This window comes from Hemiscyllium ocellatum, chromosome 34, assembly GCF_020745735.1.
Source record: "Hemiscyllium ocellatum isolate sHemOce1 chromosome 34, sHemOce1.pat.X.cur, whole genome shotgun sequence".
NCBI classification, from domain to species: Eukaryota; Metazoa; Chordata; class Chondrichthyes; order Orectolobiformes; family Hemiscylliidae; genus Hemiscyllium; species Hemiscyllium ocellatum.
The window spans coordinates 10,799,358-10,820,499 of NC_083434.1; the positions used below are offsets into that span (position 1 = coordinate 10,799,358).

Sequence of the window (21,142 nt, forward strand, 5' to 3'; positions counted from 1 at the left end):
TTTACAGGGAAAGAGAAATCTGATATATCAGGTGGAACACTGGTTATTCTGTTCTCCTTGTATGTCAAGATGCTGGGGCACTAGCTGAGTTAGTTGTTGTAATTCATTAGTAGGAGGAGAAGTTATGGAAATTGATGTTACATTCACATGGAAATATATTTTTTAAAAATATATCACACCTTCCTACCTGCTTATTGTAAATATTGACAGCTATACGCTTGCGCAACACCAACTCCACAGAAGCTGGATGGCTGAGCTGCACTGTAGTCTTTATGATCAAATAGATACGCTCATTCTGTGGGGTAACTTTATTCAGGTATATGGAATCGTGGACTGATGAATCCCAAGAGGCAATAGCAGAGACCTAAAAATGCAAACAGAACTATGATCAGCTTTTAACAGATTCTTGGTTGTTAAATGTATTGATACATCTGCAATTTAATGTTATCACGTGTTTTGAATTCATTTGTTACAATATTGTTTTGTACGGTTTTCTTACAATCCAAGTATCATGTCAAGTAAACAGTATATTTTCCAAGAAAAGGATCCATTGGAAAGTATTAGATTTGCTTCATCGTTTTCCCAAGGGAACTTGTCTGGGAATTACACAGCAGGTGTAGTTACTTCACCAACATTAGTGTTTACAAGTATCCCAGGAGTCCAATGAAAGTTCTGCAGTTCATCCACCTCAATGCCAAAAATAACCTGCATTAGCAATATTGCACTACTATTGACTTTGCCTGGCTCATCCACATCCCGATAAGCACTCAAACCCTGGCCAAAATGCTGATCTACAATAATTTGCATTGAAGATACTGGCTGGCAGGATAACAATATTCTACCAGTTTTGTGCAGTTTGTGGAGACATGAGGAAAGAAATTAAATTTAAAATATCTGGTAACCCACGAGAGTGAATACATTAGACATCTTGCTAAATGTTCTGACATTCTTCAGACTCAAAATATTGCTTCCTCCCCTCACTTTGCAACCTTTCCCCTTCAATTTTTCATTTTGATGCACTATCAAATGGGGTCATGTCGATCATATCAACCACTGAATGTTCATTCTACAGTATAACAAAAAAATTTTGCAACTAAACTAGGATTCATTGCGTTAGGTATTAAAGAGCTAGGATCTTCAGATCATTAGATTTCTAAGCTTTAGTTCTGCATAAAGTTCTTAAATTTCCATAAAGATCAAAGGGCTGACAAATGAAATCTGACCCTCCCATTGGCAGTCACAGGAAATTCATCTTGGAAAGTGACAAATAACTTGTACCCACAATTTCCCAGAATACCCCGTCAAAGGAAACTGCTTTCTATTTATTTACAAAATTACACCCTGCCATCCCTTGAGGTTTGCCTTTCAATAAAAGGGGTGATTAAAACAAAAACAAAATTTTATCAGTGGCTAACACAAAAAAGCCAACAGCATTTGGAAAAAGAACAACTTCCATTTCAGGCACTCTGCGGCAACATCAAATAAATAATCTGCAGACAAATCCCTTGGTAAACGACCTGCTACGTGTGGCATTTTAAATGAGCTCTATATGCAATAAATGCTAAAGGTCAGCCAGCTGCAGCCTGCTGGTCAGATCACATGGCTTGCTGTATTTTTGCAACACCTTTCAGTCGGATATATTCGACTGAATATATATATTCAAAGGGACTCATAATTGGTGAGAAATACAATCAACGTCCGGAATGAAACTAATTTTACTCTTGAAAAATCTAACAATTTATAATGAAGAGTGAATAATACTTAATGAATCTATCAAAATGAAGGGAGGAAGAAATCAGAGACCGAAATTAACATGACACAAGGTAAACGTAAATAGGGTCTGTACCACATTACGAAAAAGCCAATCTCTTCCAAGTAAAAACTAATCAGAGATTGACTCCTGATCCTTGATTTTACAGCTCTAACTGTTGTCTTCAAATCCCTACACGGTTCAACATCTTTCCTGACTGTGAACTCCTCAGACCTACAGCTCTCCAAAATCTCAGTGCCGTAACAATTTCTTAAGCAATACAGATTTTCAACACTTCATAATTAGTGGCTTTATGGGCAGTTAGGTCCTGAACTTTACAAATTCCTCCGTAAGGAGAAAGGGAGGACTGCAGATGGAAGTGAGGAATCCTGATGAAGGGCTTATGCCCGAAATGTCAACTCACCTGCTCCTCGATGCTGCCTGACCTGCTGTGTTCTCCAGCACCACACTCTAAATTCCTCCATAAAACAGACTGCCTTTCTAAATCTCTCAATTTAAAACCTCTCTCTCTTTGACCACAATATTTCCTCGAAGTCCCAAAGATGAGTCACATTAGACTCAAAATGTTAACTGTTTCTCTCGCTCCCAAACCTACTGAGATTCTCCAGCTTTTTCTGTTTATTTGTCAGACTTCCAACATCCCTAGGTCTTGCTTTTATGTGAGTGCTCAATTTATTGCCACTTTTCCAGGTGTGCAGACCTTGAAGTTCAGCTTTTATCTCTGACAAGATTTCCATTTGAACCTTCCAGCTTGTTCATCATTATTAGTTTTCATTTCCTGTCCAGGTTTTTAATAAGCTGTTTACCAAAATTTGCTTTTAAGCCACATCTCCTCCCTCAATGACTGCAGTATGCTGATTGGGGGATGGGAAGATATATTTGGTGACAGCATAGACAAAGACGATTTCCTCTGCAATATTCTGGTTCACATCACCTTCGTTGTGAACATTTTCTCACCACACCATGCAATTGAGGAAGTGTTAACACTTGCTCTTTTACATTCTCCTTCCTCACTGCCCAAGGGCCAAACAGTCCTCAATGAAGCAGAAATTTATTCTTTCAATCTAATCTATTGCACTCACTGCTCACAACATGGTTTCCTTTACATGGTGAGACCGAACAAAGACTGGGTGGTGGTTTTGTGAAACACCTCAGCTGTCTGGAGGAATGACACAGCCTTCTAGTTGCTTGCTATTTCACTTCGTAATCTTGGTCCCATCCTATTATTTCTGTTCAAGGTCTGTTGCGTGGCTTCAGCAAAGCCCAATGCAAGCGACAACACTTATAACAAGGAATACCACCTCATTTGCTGCTTAGGCATTTTATAGCTTCACTTCAGAGCAAGAACACTGTCCTCTTTCTCGCTCCCTCCAACATCAACACCCTCTATCCCAAACACACCAAACCCAAGTGTCTTGTTTCCATCAGAGTGTTCTCCCCAGAGCTGAGCTATTTTCTAATAATGACACCTTTCATTAATACCAATCTGCATCTATATCATTCCTCTACTACCATTAACACTCTGTTTGCCTTTGAGCTCTAGACACACTCACCACCTTCCTCTTCATTTCCCCACCACATGCGTGGCAGGTACTCATGTGACTCACCCAACATTTTCTATCTCATACACTGCAGACAAGGATGCCCTGAGGCATCATATATCGGCAAAACGATGACACACTACGACAACTGATGAATGGGCACTGCGCAACAATTGCCAGACAGAGATGTTCCCTCCCAGTGGGGGAACACTTCTGTGGTCAAGGACATTCGGCCTCGGATCATCGGGTGAATATCCTCCCAGACTTTGGGATAGGCAACAACGCAGAGTCAGTACCCATGAAGACAGCCTTAACCGAGATCTTATGTTCATGTCACACTTCAGGTGACCCCACCAAACTATAAACTTGCACACACCGTCTCTCTTGCTTTGGATGCATGGGAGTCTATGGGGTGAGTTTGCTTTTGCAGATTCATTCTATTTTGTTCAAAAAGCAAAATCTGTAAGTGGGAGAAAGTGAAGACTGATCAATGGCTTATGTCGAGATGTCAATTCTCCTGCTCCTCGGATACTGCCTGACCGGCTGTGCTTTTCCAGCACCACACAAAATTTGTAGACAAGTCAGTCAATGTGACATTTTGTAAATTCCTACTTTGGAAATAAAACCAGTCTTGACTCCAGGTTGGGATACAGACAGACTCTAACCTCACACCTTTACTGCACTGCCTGAGCTGAGATGTCACCTCTTTTAATACACTGATAAAATCATAAGATATCTCAGGGCTGTGGCTTGAAAGAAATTCTAGGGTTTGCATTATTAATCAATCAAAACTGCATCACCACTCTAAGTGATTAAAGACTTAACAGCCATCTAGGTTTGTCTCATACACTGCATCAGTTATTTGACACTTTGATCTTTTACTTATAAATCATGTGCACTACATATCTTGCCCCACTAACTACCTGATGAAGGAGCAGTGCTCCGAAAGCTTGAACTTTCGAATAAACTTGCTGCATCTTTGAGGAAATACCACTGTTAAAGATTGTAGTGGATGTTGTCTATAAAAAATTTCAAATGGCATCTAATAGTATGCCACACAGGAAACTTGTGGTTAAGAAGGAAGTATGCAATTTTAAATATGATGTGACAGCATGGATATGAAGCTAGCTATGTAAAGAAAATTGACAGGGCTCACGAAGTAATGTTTTTGGATGAGTGTGTAAACAATGGTGTTCTCAGAGCCAATATCGACACCAGCATTGTTCTCATATATTTAATAGTAAGGATTTGGGTATAGGCAACACATTGGCAAACTCAAATGTATGCAGTATAATTCCCATGAAGAGAACGGTCAGCAATCACAGGCAGATAGACAGAAAAACATAGAAAATTAGAAGCAGTATGCCAGTTGATCATTCATGCCTGCTCTGTCATTCAATACTATCATAACTGGCCATCCAACAAAGCACATTGTTCTTGCTTTCTCTCAATACCTTTTGAGCCATTTAGCTCAGTAGACTACATCCAATTCCTTCATGAAAACATTAAGTGGCATGGCCTCAACTACTTTCTGTGGCAGAGAATTCCACAGGCTCATCACTCTCTGGGTTATGAAATTTCTCCTCATCTCAGTCCTAAATGGCCTACCCTGTACCACTACACTGTGATACCTGGCCCTGGACTATCCAGGAGAAAGTGAGGGGACTGCAGATGCTGGAGATCAGAGCTGAAAAATGTGTTGCTGGAAATGTCACATTGACTGACTTGTCCACAAATTGTGAGTGTGGTGCTGGAAAAGCACAGCCGGTCAGGCAGCATCAAAGGAGCAGGAGAATCGACATTTCGGGAATAAGCCCTTCTTCTCCTGACAGTGTGAACTAATGTCCTTTAGGGAAGGAAACTGCTGTCCTTATCTGGTCCGACCTATGTGTGATTCTAGGCACACAGCAAGGTGATTGACTCTTAATTGCCATCTGGGCAATTAGGGATGGGTGACAAATGATGGCCTAGCCAGCAATGTCCAATCTCATGAATGAATTTCAAAAAACTGATTCGAGAGAGCAAGGTAAGCAGAGTTAACATGAGCTTGGGGAATGGTTGGTCAGTGTTGGACACCAAAATGAACTGAAATTTGAAAGGCAAGCAAGAGTGGTTGTGTAATGTTGAAAGCAATTTGGAGAATAAATCATACGATTATACATCATACATTCCAAAAAAACAAAATAAAAATGAAGCAACAGACGGTGGTCAATTTTTAAACAAGTCAAAGATAATATCAAACTCAAGACAAATAATTGTGCAGAAATGCATGGCAGGTCAGAAGACTAGACAGAATAGACAAACCAGCAAACAACTACTAAAAGATTAGTAAGGAGGGAAAATTAGAATACCAAAAAAAGCCCTAAAACATAAAGCACAGCAGGTCAGGCAGCAACGTCGAATTTCCTGTTCCTTGGATGCTGCCTGACCTGCTGTGCTTTAACCAGCAACACATTTTCAGCTCTGATCTCCAGCATCTGCAGACCTCACTTTTTACTCAACTACTAGATGTATCATACTTCAAATTTCCAAAAGGCATTTGATAAGGTTACATATCAAAGGCTACTGCAAAAGGTAAAAGCACATGTTGTTGGTTTGGTCGGTTGGCGGAAAAAGAATTTCCGTCAAGATTTCGGTTTACTTGGAATCCCTTCGCTTGAAAGTCAGTGGATGTATAATCTTTAAATATTATGGGAGAGATAGTGATTCTTAATTACCAAGGAGATGGAAGATTATCAAGGATATGCAGGAATGCAAAATTGAGGTTAAAGTTAGATCTGTCATGATTTTATTGAATGGGGCAGCACAATCGAAGGGTTGAGTGGTGTACTTTTGTTCCTTATTTGTATACGTGAAAACAAATTATCCTGAGAAAACAAAAGTTAAAAATTGACTAACTTCAATAACTGAACAGAACAGAAGCCTCAGTCCTGTTTCTCTTTTTGTGAGGCCAAAGAAAGTTCCTGCAACTTTTGATACAAACTTCTGCTATTTCCAAGTAAATAGTTTTGCTGATGGTCTTAATTCATGCTGATGCCTACAACTGTAAAGTAAACCTTGCAGATTTCTATTTCATTAGAAGAGCACATGTTCAAAATGAGCTCAGGAGCCTGTCACAATATTGAACACCTACTTGAACAAATTTAAATTTGCCCACTCTGATTTACACCATGCAGTTATTGCCATGGATTATGACAAGTAGATGGAGATGACCAAGACATCCATGACCACAAATAACCGTGACCACAGCATTACAGATTGCAGAGGAGTTGGTGGCAATGAGATAAAGCCTGCAATGGAAGTTGCTACGAAGTTGGATGGTAGGTTTTCAACTGACTTACCAGAGTCCTGGTAACACATCGTCAAGAACATAAGCTTTTGCAACAGTGCATCTTGTGGTCAGATGAACTTAAAAAGAGCCTGCTCTTTTCTGACAGCAGGCTGCTTGTACTGTTTGAACTCACATGAAGTAGCCCCCACCTTGTCTCTGGCTTTCCACTGCTAATTTAGGAGAAAAAAGTGAGGACTGCAGATGCTGGAGATCAGAGCTGAAAATGTGCTGCTGGAAAAGCGCAGGTCAGGCAGCATCCAAGGAACAGGAGATTCGACGTTTCGGGCATAAGCCCTTCTTCAGGAATGAGGAAAGTGTGTCCAGCAGGCTAAGATAAAAGGTAGGGAGGAGGGACTTGGGGGAGGGGCGTTGGAAATGCGATAGGTGGAAGGAGGTTAAGGTGAGGGTGATAGGCCGGAGTGGGGTGGGGGCGGAGAGGTCAGGAAGAAGATTGCAGGTTAGGAGGGCGGTGCTGAGTTTGAGGGATTTGACTGAGACAAGGTGGGGGGAGGGGAAAGGAGGAAACTGGAGAAATCTGAGTTCATCCCTTATGGTTGGAGGGTTCCTAGGCGGAAGATGAGGCGCTCTCCTCCAACTGTCGTGTTGTTATGGTCTGGCAATGGAGGAGTCCAAGGACCTGCATATCCTTGGTGGAGTGGAGGGGGAGTTGAAGTGTTGAGCCACGGGCTGGTTGGGTTGGTTGGTCCGGGTGTCCCAGAGGTGTTCCGGCCCACTCCGGCCTATCACCCTCACCTTGACCTCCTTCCACCTATCGCATCTCCAACGCCCCTCCCCCAAGTCCCTCCTCCCTACCTTTTATCTTAGCCTGCTGGACACACTTTCCTCATTCCTGAAGAAGGGCGTATGCCCGAAACGTCGAATCTCCTGCTCCTTGGATGCTGCCTGACCTGCTGCGTTTTTCCAGCAGCACATTTTCAGCACTGCTAATTTAGGGTCAAACATCTTCAATGCTTATAGGGGAGTATGAAAGGAGTGAATGGTTTTCCTCATCTGCATGGGTATGGTGGAAAGGTAATGCACATTACCTTTTCTTTTAAATGCACTTATGGGATAGAGTGTCACTGGCCAGGCCAATATTTATTACCCACCTTGAATTGCCCATCAAAACGTAGTGGTGAACTGCCTTCTTGAACTGCTGTTGAAAGAATGGCAATACAGCAACTTGGAGGGGAACTTGCAGATTGTAATGTTCGCGTATATCTGCTGTTGTTACCCTTCCAGACAGAAGTAGTATCGGGTTTGGATGGTGCACTCCAAGGTCTTAGTGAATTTCTGCAGTGTATCTTGCAAATAGTACATACTGCTGTTATTAAGTATCAATGATGGAGGGAGTTTATGTTTGTGATGTGGTATCAATCAGGCAGACTGCTTTGTCTAGGTTGCTGTCAAATTTCTCCAGTGTTGATGGAGCTGCACTTGTTCTGGCCAGTGAGCAGTTTTCCATCATACTCCTGATTTGTCCCTCATAGCTAGTGAACGAGCTTTGGGGAATCAGATGGTGAGCTAATTGCTGCAGAATTCTTAGCCTCCACTTTGCTCTTGTAGTCATTGTATTTATATGGCTAGTCAAGTTAAGTTTCGGGTCGTCCCCTGGGATGTTGATAATGCTATCATTAAACGTCAAGCAGTAAAGATTAAATTTTTGCTTATTGGCGATGGTCATTGGCTGGCATTTTTGTTGTGAAAAGGTTAATTACCCCTTTTCAGCTTACGTCTGGAGATCGTCCAGACCTTGTTACATTTGGACATTGATTTCTTTGATATCTGAGGAGTTGCCAATGGTACAAACATCAAAGAACATTCACATGCTTGACCTTATAATGAAGTAAAGGTTGTTGATGAAGCAACTGAAGATGGTCAGGTCTAGGACACTTCATAATGCAGTGTCATGTGTTAATTTGATATTGCTAGCTGATCATCAATACATCACTCAAGGGATCCATAGGCATCTGCCCTGCAGTAGAATAAATAATTATCTTTTAAAATAAATCTGGTGCAACATGTTATGACACACCACCAATCAGGACTTGAACCCAGCCTTCTAGCTCCGAGGGACACTGTACAGTAGGTTCGAAATCTACCACCAATGAATTCTGATTCATGGAATCAACTTATAAACTGAACAACTCATGCAGTTGGGAGTATCTCTTGACCGTGACCCCTGATTCTGAACTCCAAAGTCATCAGGAACATCCTTCCTGCATTTATCCCGTCTAGTCCTGTTTAAATTTTATTGGTTCCTATGGGATTGCCTCCTCATTTCTTTGAACTCCAGCGAATATAGTCCTAACCAATCCAGGTTCTCTTTGTACATCAGTCATATCACCCCTGGAATCAGTGTGGAAAATCTTTGTTGCATGCCCTCCTCAGTGAAATATCCTTCCTCAGATGAGGCCAAAACTGGACACACAACTGTAGTTGTTGTCTCACCAAGACCCTGTACAATTTCAGTAAGTGATATCAGCTCTTGTACTCTAATCCTCTCACAATGAAGACCAACACAACACTTTTCTTCTTCACTGCCTGTGTCACTGCATACTTACTTTCAGCAACAGGTTTATAAAGTCATGCAGATTCAAATGCACCTCCCCCTTTCCCAATCTATCGCCATTCACATAAAAATCCACCTTCCTGATTTTGCTACCAAAGTGCATAACCTCAATAATTTGCATTATGCTTCATCTGCCAGATATCTGTTCCATTAGCCAACTTGTCCAAATCACCCCAACATAACTCTGCATCCTCCTCACAGTTCACCGTCCCCTTCAGCTTTATGATATTTACAAACTTGGAAATATCACATTTAGTTCTTGAATCGAAAGCACAGCTGCCACTCTGAAAAGGACCCATCTAATCCTACACTGCTTCCTGTCTGCAACCAGTTTTCTAACCATGGCAATACATTACTCCTAATGCTATGCACTTTAATTTTACATCTAATGTCTTAGGTGAGCACTTATCAAAAGCCTTCTGAACCTCCAAATAAACCACATCACCTGGCTTCCCCATTGTCAACACTACTAGTTGCATCCTTGAAATTTCAGTAGGTTTGTCAAGCTTCATTGCCCTTATGTAAATCCTTGCTGATTCTGTCCAATTCTGTTGCTGTTTTCTAAATGCTCTGCTGTTAAATCTTTTATAATGGATACTAGCATTTTTCTCTCATACCAATGTTAGGCGGACTAGCCTATAATACCCTGCTTTTTCTCTCTGCCTCCTTTTTTAAATAGTAGGGTAACATAAGTAAACTCTATTCCAACTCTACAAAAGAGTGATAGCCATTCATTCATTAATTTCTCAGGGCGACAGCCTGACCAATCAGAATCAATGTGCCTGTTTTGAAATCTAAACAAAGCCTGGCAGATAACAGTCAGTCAATCATTATTAACTGCTGCATTCTCCCATGGCAATGCCTTCAACAGAGTGTACTTATCAACCAATTAGCACTCTCTTCTCATATTGGTTTTATGCTGGTTTTCCCCCTTTGTTAGTATTCTTGCAAATTGTCCTAATGAGTGCATGATGTAAAGCTTTGTTAAAATGTCTTTAGTTAGCAGTGAAATAAATTGGGCCTCAGTTTACAAAGAACATCCCCTGGAAAGTAAGCTTGCACGCTGGAATATCCTAGAGAATACCTACTTAAATTTAACGACAATGTGAAAAACTGGAAGACATGGATTTGTTTGGACACTTTCAGGATTTATCGCGTGCTGTGGTTGACTTGCTGCTTACAGAAAGTCAAATCATTTTGGAGTCAAGAGATGGAGTTTATTGCCTTTGATTGCTGCAAACCTGAGTCGGAAGAGAAGAAGTAGGCACTGATGGTTGCCTAGCAACTCTTTCACAGACATAGGTGGTAAGGAAGAAACATTAGGAGCTGCAAGTCTCTCTCCATCACTCAACAGAAGTTCTTGGGATCCTGACAATATTTCTATCAGTATTTCTACATTATAAATCCTGAAAAGCTGAATTGAGGTCACTTTCCAAACACTTAGATCAGTTTGATTGCATTCTGAACATAGCTTTAGACAGATGAAAAGCTTTATCAGAAATTTAATTGCATTGATAAGAAACCTGATGGACTCTAGGTCTTCATCAGCTTCTATCCATTTGTTTTCAAACCTTTGGTCAAGAGAGAGGGGCTGAAAATGTGTTGCTGGTTAAAGCGCAGCAGGTCGGGCAGCATCGAAGAAACAGGAAATTCGACATTTCGGGCTGGTGCTTGTAAATTTTAAGAACACAGTGTGTGGTAGTACAGAAATTATATTGCTGAAAGGACGTAACATTTAATGGGGCAGGTTGTTTGATTCGGTCCACCAATCATTTAGACACGTGGCCTACATATCTGGCATTATGCCAGCACTGAAAAACATATCACATATCTCACTGAACATTTGCAGTGGGCAGCTTGCCAATAGTGTCAGTTAGCCCATGCTTTCAAGCATCAGAACAGTATGTCCAGAAGATCTTATTCTATGATTAGAAATAATTTATTAATAACCTGCACTGTGCTAAGAATTACAATGGAAACTAATTTAAGGTCATCAGTTGGGTTTGCATATGATACATACGTGCTCCTTAGAGCTATGTATATTAAATTCACAGGATACTTTTGTAGGCAAAACTAAAAACATTAATGGAGTGTAATGTTCTACAGCTGCATCAGTCCATCAGATTTTATATTCAAGAGATTGCATCCCATAGACTGCATCAGCAAATGCTGATGACTAAACACTTAATCCCAAACATGTCACTCGACTGTCACCTCTCTACTTGGATTTAGGAGTTCCATTACATGTATATGAATGTTTAAGACCATAAGACATAGGAGTGGAAGTAAGGCCATTCGGCCCATCGAGTCCACTCCGCCATTCAATCATGGCTGATGGGCATTTCAACTCCACTTACCCGCATTCTCTCCGTACCCCTTAATTCCTCGAGACATCAAGAATCTATCAATCTCTGTATTATCTTGTAAGTTTCTATTAAGTCTCCCCTTAATCTTCTAAACGCCAATGAATACAATCCCAGGATCCTCAGCCATTCCTCATATGTTAGACCAACCATTCCAGGGACCATCCGTGTGAATCTCTGCTGGACACGTTCCAGTGACAGTACGTCCTTCCTGAGGTGTGGGGACCAAAACTGGACACAGTACTCCAAATGGGGCCTAACCAGAGCTTTATAAAGTCTCAGTAGCACAACGTTGCTTTTATATTCCAATCCTCTTGAGATAAGTGACAACATTGCATTCGCTTTCTTAATCACGGACTCAACCTGCATGTTTACCTTAAGAGAATCCTCGACTAGCACTCCCAGATCCCTTTGTACTTTGGCTTTACGAATTTTACATTCATCTTTAATTAAAGTAACAATGAAAGTCTTATTTTTCATCATATTTACATGTTCTTTGGTGACACCAGCATAGTAGGCCGAGTCTCTGATGGCAATGAAACAGACTACAGCTGGTAGTGGAAGACCTGGAAAAATGGTGCACTGAGAACAACCTAGCTCTCAATGCTGGCAAAATCAAGGAACTCACTATTGAGCTTCAGTGGGATGTTACTCATGCCCCACTACACATTAACAGCACAGAGGTGGAACGAGTGGAGAGTGTCAAGCTCCTGACAGTGGTAATCAACAAGCTTTCTTGGCCTCTTCATTTGGATGCACTGGTTACAAAGGTCCAACAACATCTCTTCTTCCTCAGGCAGCTGAGAAAATCTGACATGACGGCAAATACCTTTACCAACTTTTATAGGTGTTCCACCAAGAGCATTGTTTCTGGATATATCACTACCTGGTATTGCAACTGTACCATTCAAGATCAGAGATGGTAACACAGAGTGATGTACTCGGCTGAACAATCACAAAGGCCAACCTCCCATCTATAGAATCCACCTACCAGGCCCGCTGTCAAGGAAAGGCAGCCAGCATTCTCAAAAGATCCATTCCACCCTGGCAATGCTTTTCTACAACCTCTACCATCGAGGAGAAGGTACTGAATTCTGAACACATGCACCAGCCTGTTTCGAAACAGTTTCTAACCTACTATTGTTAGAATGCTGAATGGACTCAAACTCATAGCATTCGCCTGTACCTGTGTTTATTTTTGCTGTTTATCTACTATTTACTTATCTATACTATTTAACTATGTGATCTGCCTATATTGCTTGCAAGACAAAGTTTTTCACTGTGCCATGGCACATGTGACAATAAATTCAACTCGATTCACAACAGGAGAGATACTCCATTTGACTAATAGATATGAGAAATGTATCTAGCAATGACATTTTACACAAATGTATTTTTCACAGCCTTTAAAAGAATTGAGACAATTTTTAATCAGACGAGATCTAAAAGGTTATACATGATAATGATAATTGCCAAAAGATTTCCGACCTCAGTAGAATAGATAGACTGCTGTGCTTCAAGAGGCTGATCGTCACTATCGTCTTAGGGGAAATTAAGGTGGAGTAATAAATACTGATCTAGCCAATGACACTCATTTCCCATGAATGAATAATAAAAATTGGTCATTCATTATTTTATTAGCTGGCAATGCAAAACTAATGCAATTTAATCATTTAAATTTTGACTAAGTGAATGTTAATGTGGTATGAACAAAGTGGTAATAATATGATTGAATGGCTTTGACTATTTAACAATAATAGTGGTTGACACAGAGAGGAATGGCAATAATAAACTTCATTGTGCTTAATCAACATCAATTATAAATAATTAATAAATGTCAGGGTGGTGGGGAGGGGAGATGCTGGCATTTGGAACTGGCATGAAATGCAAATTAAATTGACAGGCTGTAGTACCTCCTGTTCACTGTGCTTGATGATGGGCAAATAGAAGAACTGACTGCCGTGTTCCTTTGGTAAGATGGAGTTCACACCAGGTGCATGTGGACCAGTGAGTTGTTCATTTGCACGGAGATCATCAGCTAAAGGAATAATAAAAAACGAAAGCAAAAGATCTCTGTCAAAGATGCAAAATTCTCTACTTTAAACTTGTTTTTAAATTTCTTGCAATCAAGTTAAACGATGTAATAGTGCTCATTAGTTTTATTCCCTGCAAGAGAGCTAAAGTTGTAGAATAAACATTTGATCAGCATCACTACTTACGAACATAATTGAACAATAATTCAGACATTTACAAACTTTATTTTGAAGCAACAAGTTTCATGAGCAATACTTATCAAATTATTTGACTGCCACTTAGAACTTTCCTAATACCTCATGGGCATTACCCAAATAACTCATTTCAAATGGCCAATGTGGTATTAAATACTCTCTCATAAGGTATCAAAGACTAAGGCATTCAAATCAAATATTTGTCAAATGGCATCAGCATTTCCACTTTTGTTTTGTTACAACACGAGAAAATGACATTGACAGGTTTCTGCAGGAATGTTTCCCAATAAAGGAGAAAAGCATCACAGATCAATGATGATTATTCATTGTTACTTTTGGGGTGTGAATTCTAGGTCAGAAGTGAGGAAAACACTTTTCTCCTCAATGGCTTTACCAAAGTAATGGATTTGATTGACTAAAGTTCATCGACTTGTCTCATTTCACTAGGGCAAAACAGCTGGACAGAAGACTAACAAAATATTATTTCAATGGTTCAGATGCCCAAAAATTCAAAATTTACAATCTGACATTTTAATTCTTATATGGAGATTCCCTTCTGTGAAGGAAGTTTAATGATATTTACACAAGTCATCTCAGAAACCACATTCTCTGAGCAGAGTACATGAGAAACTGATGAGCAAAACTCAAAATCTTATACACTGGATTTCAGATTGGATATGGTTGAATTGTCTTTACCTGTGGTGCAACTCCCTCTTTCTTAATAAGAAATTCAATGACACATAACTTTAAAGTACCTTAACAGGAATATTTTAGGGCGGTATTTAAATCAAACGTTCATTTAATTTATATTACATTTGTTACAGCTTAAATTTTACAATTATTCAATTACCTCAGTTATTCTAAGTATTGTATAAGAATCCACTGTCACAGAATGATAAGTTGTACTTCCACATTATACAAACAATTTAAAAATAGTCTTTGATAGACTGAAGAGGAAGTGAATTATAAAGAAAAGTGAATCTAAAAGGTTGAGAATACAAGCCTATAAGAGCTATTCCAGAATCAAAACACTGAAGCTGGATACTTTTAATATGAACAATGTAAACTGTTGTGACATTTGTGGAACATTTCATTACCAATGCAAGGGAAGAGAATCTTTCAGTTCTACCACAGCTACATACACAATCACTATTCTGGATCATGCAGAAATCAACAGAATTAACAACATAATGTAAGTTTATCCTCTAGGAACTGTAACTCAATGTGCAATATGAAAGAACTATTTCCTCACAGAAACCACAACTTCCTCTTGCCTGACAATCCACTTTTCTATAAACTTAAGAACCAGAACCAAGCATCTGCCCCCAATGTTCTGAATCTGGACACACTGCTTCCTGTAGCTCAAGTTGCACTTAGTCTCAGTCACCCATCATGTCTGTGTTTGCTAACTGCCCTCTTCAACATCACCTCAATATTAAATTCCTCATTTTCCAAATCCCTTCTGAGACTATCCCCCTCCCATCCCTATAATACTCTTCAGGTTTACAAGCTTCAAGCTGACTGTGTTCTTCTGGAAATACACAATGTGAATTTTAACTGCCCTTCCACTGGCAACTTAGCTTCGAGCTGTCCTTGTACTAATTCTTCTTTAAGGTTCACCTTAAAATGGACTGCATCTTTAGGTTATAGGTCCTGACCACTCAGTCATAGAGATGTACGGAAATAGACCCTTCAGTCCAACTTGTCCATGCCGAACAGATATGCTAACCTAATCCAGTCCCATTTGCCAGCGCTCAGCACATATCCCTCAAAACCCTTCCTAGTCATAAACCCATCCAGATGCCTTTTAAATGCTGCAATTGTACCAATCTCTAACACTTCCTCTGGCTGCTCATTCCAGCTCAATGTCACGGAGATCCCTTTAAAATTTTTCCCCTCTCAGCCTAAACCTATGCCCTCTAGTTCTGGACTCTCCCATCTCAGGAAAAAGACCTTGTCAATTTATCCTATCCATGCCTCTCATGATGATATAAACCTCTATAAGGTCACCCCTCAGCCTCTGAGGCTCCAGGAGAAACAGTCCCAACCTATTCAGCCTCTCGCTGTAGCTCAAATCGTCTAACCCTGGAAACATTCCTGTAAATCTTTTCTGAACCCTTTCAAGTTTCACAATATTCTTCCAATAGCAGGGAGACTAGAATTACACAAAATGTTACAAATGTGACCGAACCAATGTCGTGTACAGCCGCAACATGACCTCCCAACTCCTATAGTCAATACTCTGACCAATGAAGGAAAGCATACCAAATGCTGCCTTCGCTATCCGAACTACCTGTGACTCCACTTTCAAAAAGCTATGAACCTGCACCCCAAGGTCTCTTCGTTCAGCAACACTCCCCAGGACCTGACCATAAGTGTATAAGTCCTGCTCTGATTTGCCTTTCCAAAATGCAGCACCTCAAATTTATCCAAATTTAACTCCATCTGCCATTCCGCAGTCCATGGCCCATCTGATCAAGATCCCGTTGTACTCTGAATTTTGTTAATTTGTGCCAATTTTTTTTTTAAATGGTAAAGCTCTTGTGACATACTTTGGACCATTTACCTCAGAGTCATAGAACTGTACAGCATGGAAACAATGCCAACTACACATCCTAACCTAATCTAGTCGCATTTGTCAGAATTTGGTCCATATCCCTATGAACCCATCCTAATCATCTACCCATCCAGATCCTATTAAATGTAATTGCAAGAGCCTCTACCACTTCCTCTGGTAACTCATTCCATACACATGCTATCCTCTGCATGAAAAAGTTGCCCCTTAGGTCCCATTACAATTTTCCCCTCTCACCCGAAACCTATGCCCTCTTGTTCTGGACTCCCCCATCCTGGGGAAAAGATCTTAGCTATTCACCCTATGTCTGCCCCCCACGATTTTAAAAATGTCAAGAAGGTCACACCTCAGCCTCCAACGCTCCAGTGAAAACAGCCCCAGCCAATTCAACCTCTCCCTATACCTCAAACCCTCGAACCCTGGCAACATCCTTGTAAATCTTTTCTGGACCCTTCCAAGTTTCACAACATCTTTCCTACAGCAGTGAGACCAAAACTGAACACAGTATCCCAAGAGTGGCCGAACCAATGTCCTGTACATTTAGATCTCCTTACAAGTTTGCTTCTCAATTTCCCACTTACTACTTTCTCACTGTCTCCCTGGGTTCCCCCAATTTAAATCCTCTTGAGCAGCTCCAGCAAATCTCCTTATCAGTGGTGCAATTGTCCTCCTTATACAGGTGACTTCTACCCTAGAAGAGATTCCAAAGATCCAATAACCTTATTAAGGTTAAAAAATAGCAAGTCTTCTGCTTGGGTGAGGATGACAGAAAACAGGCAAACAACCGATTTGTAATGAAGAACTATGTCCAGGCTAAAAAGAGAAACCTAACACACACCGAGATTTAATGTGTTCTTTTCACAAGAAATAATCTGCACATTACAATCAATGCAAAATCAAGAATTAGATTTTCTTAATGTAGTTTTGTTTGCAAGATGAATCACAGAATTATTAGAATACAGAAGGAGCCTATTCCATCTATTATTAGATTCCCTACAGTGTGGAAACAGGCCCTTCGGCCCAAAAAGTCCACGCTGACTCTCCGAAGAGTAACCCCACCCAGACCCATTTTCCTCTGACTAATGCGCCTAACACTATGGGCAATTTAGCATGGCCAATTCATCTGACCTGCACATCTTTGGACTGTGGGAGGAAACCGGAGCACGCGGAGGAAACCCACGCAGACACGGGGAGAATGTGCAAACTCCACACAGACAGTCACCCAAAGCTGGAATCGAATCTGGGTCCCTCGTGCTGAGGCAGCAGTGCGAATCACTGAACCACCATGCTGCCCCCTACATGTCTACACAGGCTCTCTGAATTGCCATAAGTGATTTGCTCATTCTCCCATTTTCTCCCTACAAGTCTGATCATTCTTGCTTTTCAGATAACAGTCTAATGTCCTTTAGAATGCTTCAAAATGCCTCCTGCACATTATTAGTCAGTGTATTCCAGATCTTAACCACTCTCATATCACTTCTTTTTCTTTGCCAATTACTTTAAACCCGTATCCTCTTATTTAGGATCCTTTCATGATTAGATTAGATTCCCTACAGTATGGAAACAGGCCATTTGGCCCAACAAGTTCACACCAACCCTCCAAAGAGTAACCCATTCCCCTACACTATATTTACCCCTAACTTATGCACCTAACATTATGGGCAATTTAGCATGGCCAATTCACCTGACCTACACATCTTTGGATTGTGGGAAGAAACCAGAGCACCCGGAGGAAACCCACGCAGACACGGGGAGAATGTGCAAACTCCACACAGTCAACCAAGACAGGAATTGAACTCGGGTCCCTAGTGTTGTGAACCAGCAGTGCAAACCACTAAGCCACCGTGCTGCCCCTATCATTTCTCCACTCTAAATTGTTCAGAACCTTTTAGGATTTAAATGACTGGTAACTATCTACTCACTCTTTTCTCCTAGGAAAAACAAGAATCTCAATTTCTCCAACCTATTTCCACAAATGAAGGTCCTCATCTTGGAACCATTCTTGTGATTTATTTCTACACACCCTCCAAGGTCTTCATCTGTTTCATAATGTGCTGAAGCTAGAACTGGTTGCAATAATCCAGTTGAAGCCAAATTAATGTCCAATACAAGTTCAAAAGGATCATTCTGCCCTTTGTAGTTTATGCTATTATTAATAAGACCAAGAATAGAACATAGACCATACAGCACAGGAATGTTGGCCCATTATGTTGCACCAAACATGACACCATATTGAACTAATCCCGTCTGCCTGCCCATATCCTCCCATTCCTTACATATTTATGTGCTTACCTAAAACTCTCTTTTTGTCATTAACGTATCTGTCTCCACCGCCACCCTGGCAGTGCGTTCCAGACTCATAGCATTCTGTGTTTATAAAAACTTGTCCCTCAAATCTCCTTTGAACTTTTACCTTCTCACCTTAAATACATGCCCCCTAGTGTTTGACGTTTCAACTCTTGGGGGAAAAAAATTCTGGCCGTAAATCCTACCTATGCATGTCATAATTTTATGGACCTATTAAGTCTCCATGCAGCCTCCGCCATTCTGGAGAAACCAACCCAAGTTTTACTAGCCTCTCCTTATAGCTCGTACCTTCTAATCCAGACAATATCCTGGTAAACCTCTTCTGCACCCTTTCTAAAGCCTCCACGTTTCCTGTAATGTGGCAACCAGAATTGAATGCAAGACTCTAAGTGTGGTCTAACCAAAGTCTTATAAAGCTGCAACATGACATCCTGACTCTTGTACTCAATTCCCTGACCAATAAAGGCAAGATTGTCATATGCCTTCTTTTCCGTACTATCTACTGGTAATTTTCTGGGAACAATGGACTTGAACCCCACGATCCGTGTGTTAATCAATGCTGTTCAGAGTCCTGACATTATTTTGTATATTTTTCCTTCACATTTGATTGCCCAAAGTGCAGCACGTCACACTTTCCTGGATTAAGCTCCATCTGCCATTTCGCCTTTTCCAAACCAATCTATATCCTGCTGTACATTTTGTCAGCCTTCTACACTACCCACAATTCCACCTATCTTTTTATTATTTACAAGCTTATTAACACACACATTTACATTTTCATCCAAGTCATTTGTATATATCACAAACAGTAGAAGTTCTCATAGAGGTCCCTGCAGAACACAACTAGTTACGGACCTCCAGCCAGAAAAACACCCTTCCACCACTACCCTCTGCCTTCCATGAGAAAACCACTTTGAATCGATATGGTCAAGTCGTACTGTATGCTTTACTACTTATTCTTTTGAACTGTCCTACTATCTTCAATGACATTTACACTCAGGTTCCACTGCTCCTGCGACCCCTTTACAATTATGCCCTTTATAGAACATAGAACATAGAAGGATACAGCGCAGTACAGGCCCTTCAGCCCTCGATGTTGCGCTGACCGAATCCTACCTAACCTATACTAGCCTAATAACTTCCAAATGCCTATCCAATGCCCGCTTAAATGACCATAAAGAAGGAGAGTTCACCACTGATACGGGCAGGGCATTCCATGATCTCACAACCCGCTGTGTGAAGAATCTACCCCTAACATCTGTCCTATACCTACCACCCCTTAATTTAAAGCTATGTCCCCTAGTAACACCTGACTCCATTAGCGGTAAAAGGTTCTTAGTATCTACCCTATCTAAACCCCTAATCATCTTATACACTTCTATCAGATCTCCCCTAAACCTTCTCTTCTCCAATGAGAACAGCCCCAAGTGCCTCAGCCTTTCCTCATAAGATTTTCCTACCATTCCAGGCAACATCCTGGTAAACCTCCTCTGCACTCGTTCTAAAGCTTCCACATCCTTCCTATAGTATGGCGACCAAAACTGCACACAATACTCCAGATGAGGCCTCACCAGAGTCTTATACAACTGCAACATGACCTCAGGACTCCGGAACTCAATTCCTCTGCCAATAATGCCCAGTACACCATATGCCTTCCTCACAGCACTATTTACCTGGGTGGCAACTTTCAGAGATCTGTGTACATGGACACCAAGATCCCTCTGCTCATCCACACTACCAAGTAGCCTACCATTAGCCCAGTAATCCATCATCTTGTTATTCCTACCAAAGTGAACGACTTCGCACTTAGCTACATTGAATTCCATTTGCCACATTTCCGCCCAGCTCTGCAACTTATCTATATCCCGCTGTAACCTACCACTTCCTTCCTCACTATCCACAACTCCACCGACTTTTGTGTCATCCGCAAACTTGCTTACCCAGCTTTCAAGTCCTTCCTCTAGATCATAAGTTTAAATTGTCCCTCATCATGGACATTCCACCAAAGTGATCACATCACAGTAAATGAACAACTGATACTTTCTCTTCACTTGCCTATTGTTATGGGTGGCAGCACAACCAGGCAATCTGGTCCTCAGCTTCCACCCATACTACCTGGAAAATGCTCAGCAGATGAAGCATAATTTGGATGAAGGTAACTGGTAGCAAAAAAAAGGCAAGTAATTATCTGAATGGTCATAGATTGGGAAAGGGTGAGGTGCAACAAGATCTATGTGCCCTTGGGACACCAGTTACTGAAAGTAAGCATGTCGGTGCATCAGGTGGTGAAGGCGGCAAATGGTATGGTGGCCTTCATAGCGAGCAGGGATGTCTTACTGCAATTATACAGGGCCTGATGAGAGCACACCTGGAGTAGCATGTGCAGTCTTGGTCTCCTTTTCTGAGCAAGGATGTTCTGGTTTTGGAGGAAATGCAACAAATGCTTATTAGATT

General features: G+C 40.9%; 1 protein-coding gene across 4 annotated transcripts in view; it reads right to left on the bottom strand.

Annotated features, from left to right (window-relative positions):
* kif13a (kinesin family member 13A) overlaps positions 1-21,142 on the bottom strand; it is a 332,721-nt gene that overhangs the window by 47,323 nt on the left and 264,256 nt on the right. For all 4 annotated transcript variants that reach the window (XM_060849815.1, XM_060849814.1, XM_060849816.1 and 1 more), the window contains 2 exons: positions 13,492-13,616; positions 188-364 (listed from right to left, as the gene is read on the bottom strand). In XM_060849815.1, coding sequence (XP_060705798.1) covers positions 188-364; positions 13,492-13,616 — 302 coding nt within the window. The remainder of the gene's footprint in view (positions 1-187; positions 365-13,491; positions 13,617-21,142) is intronic.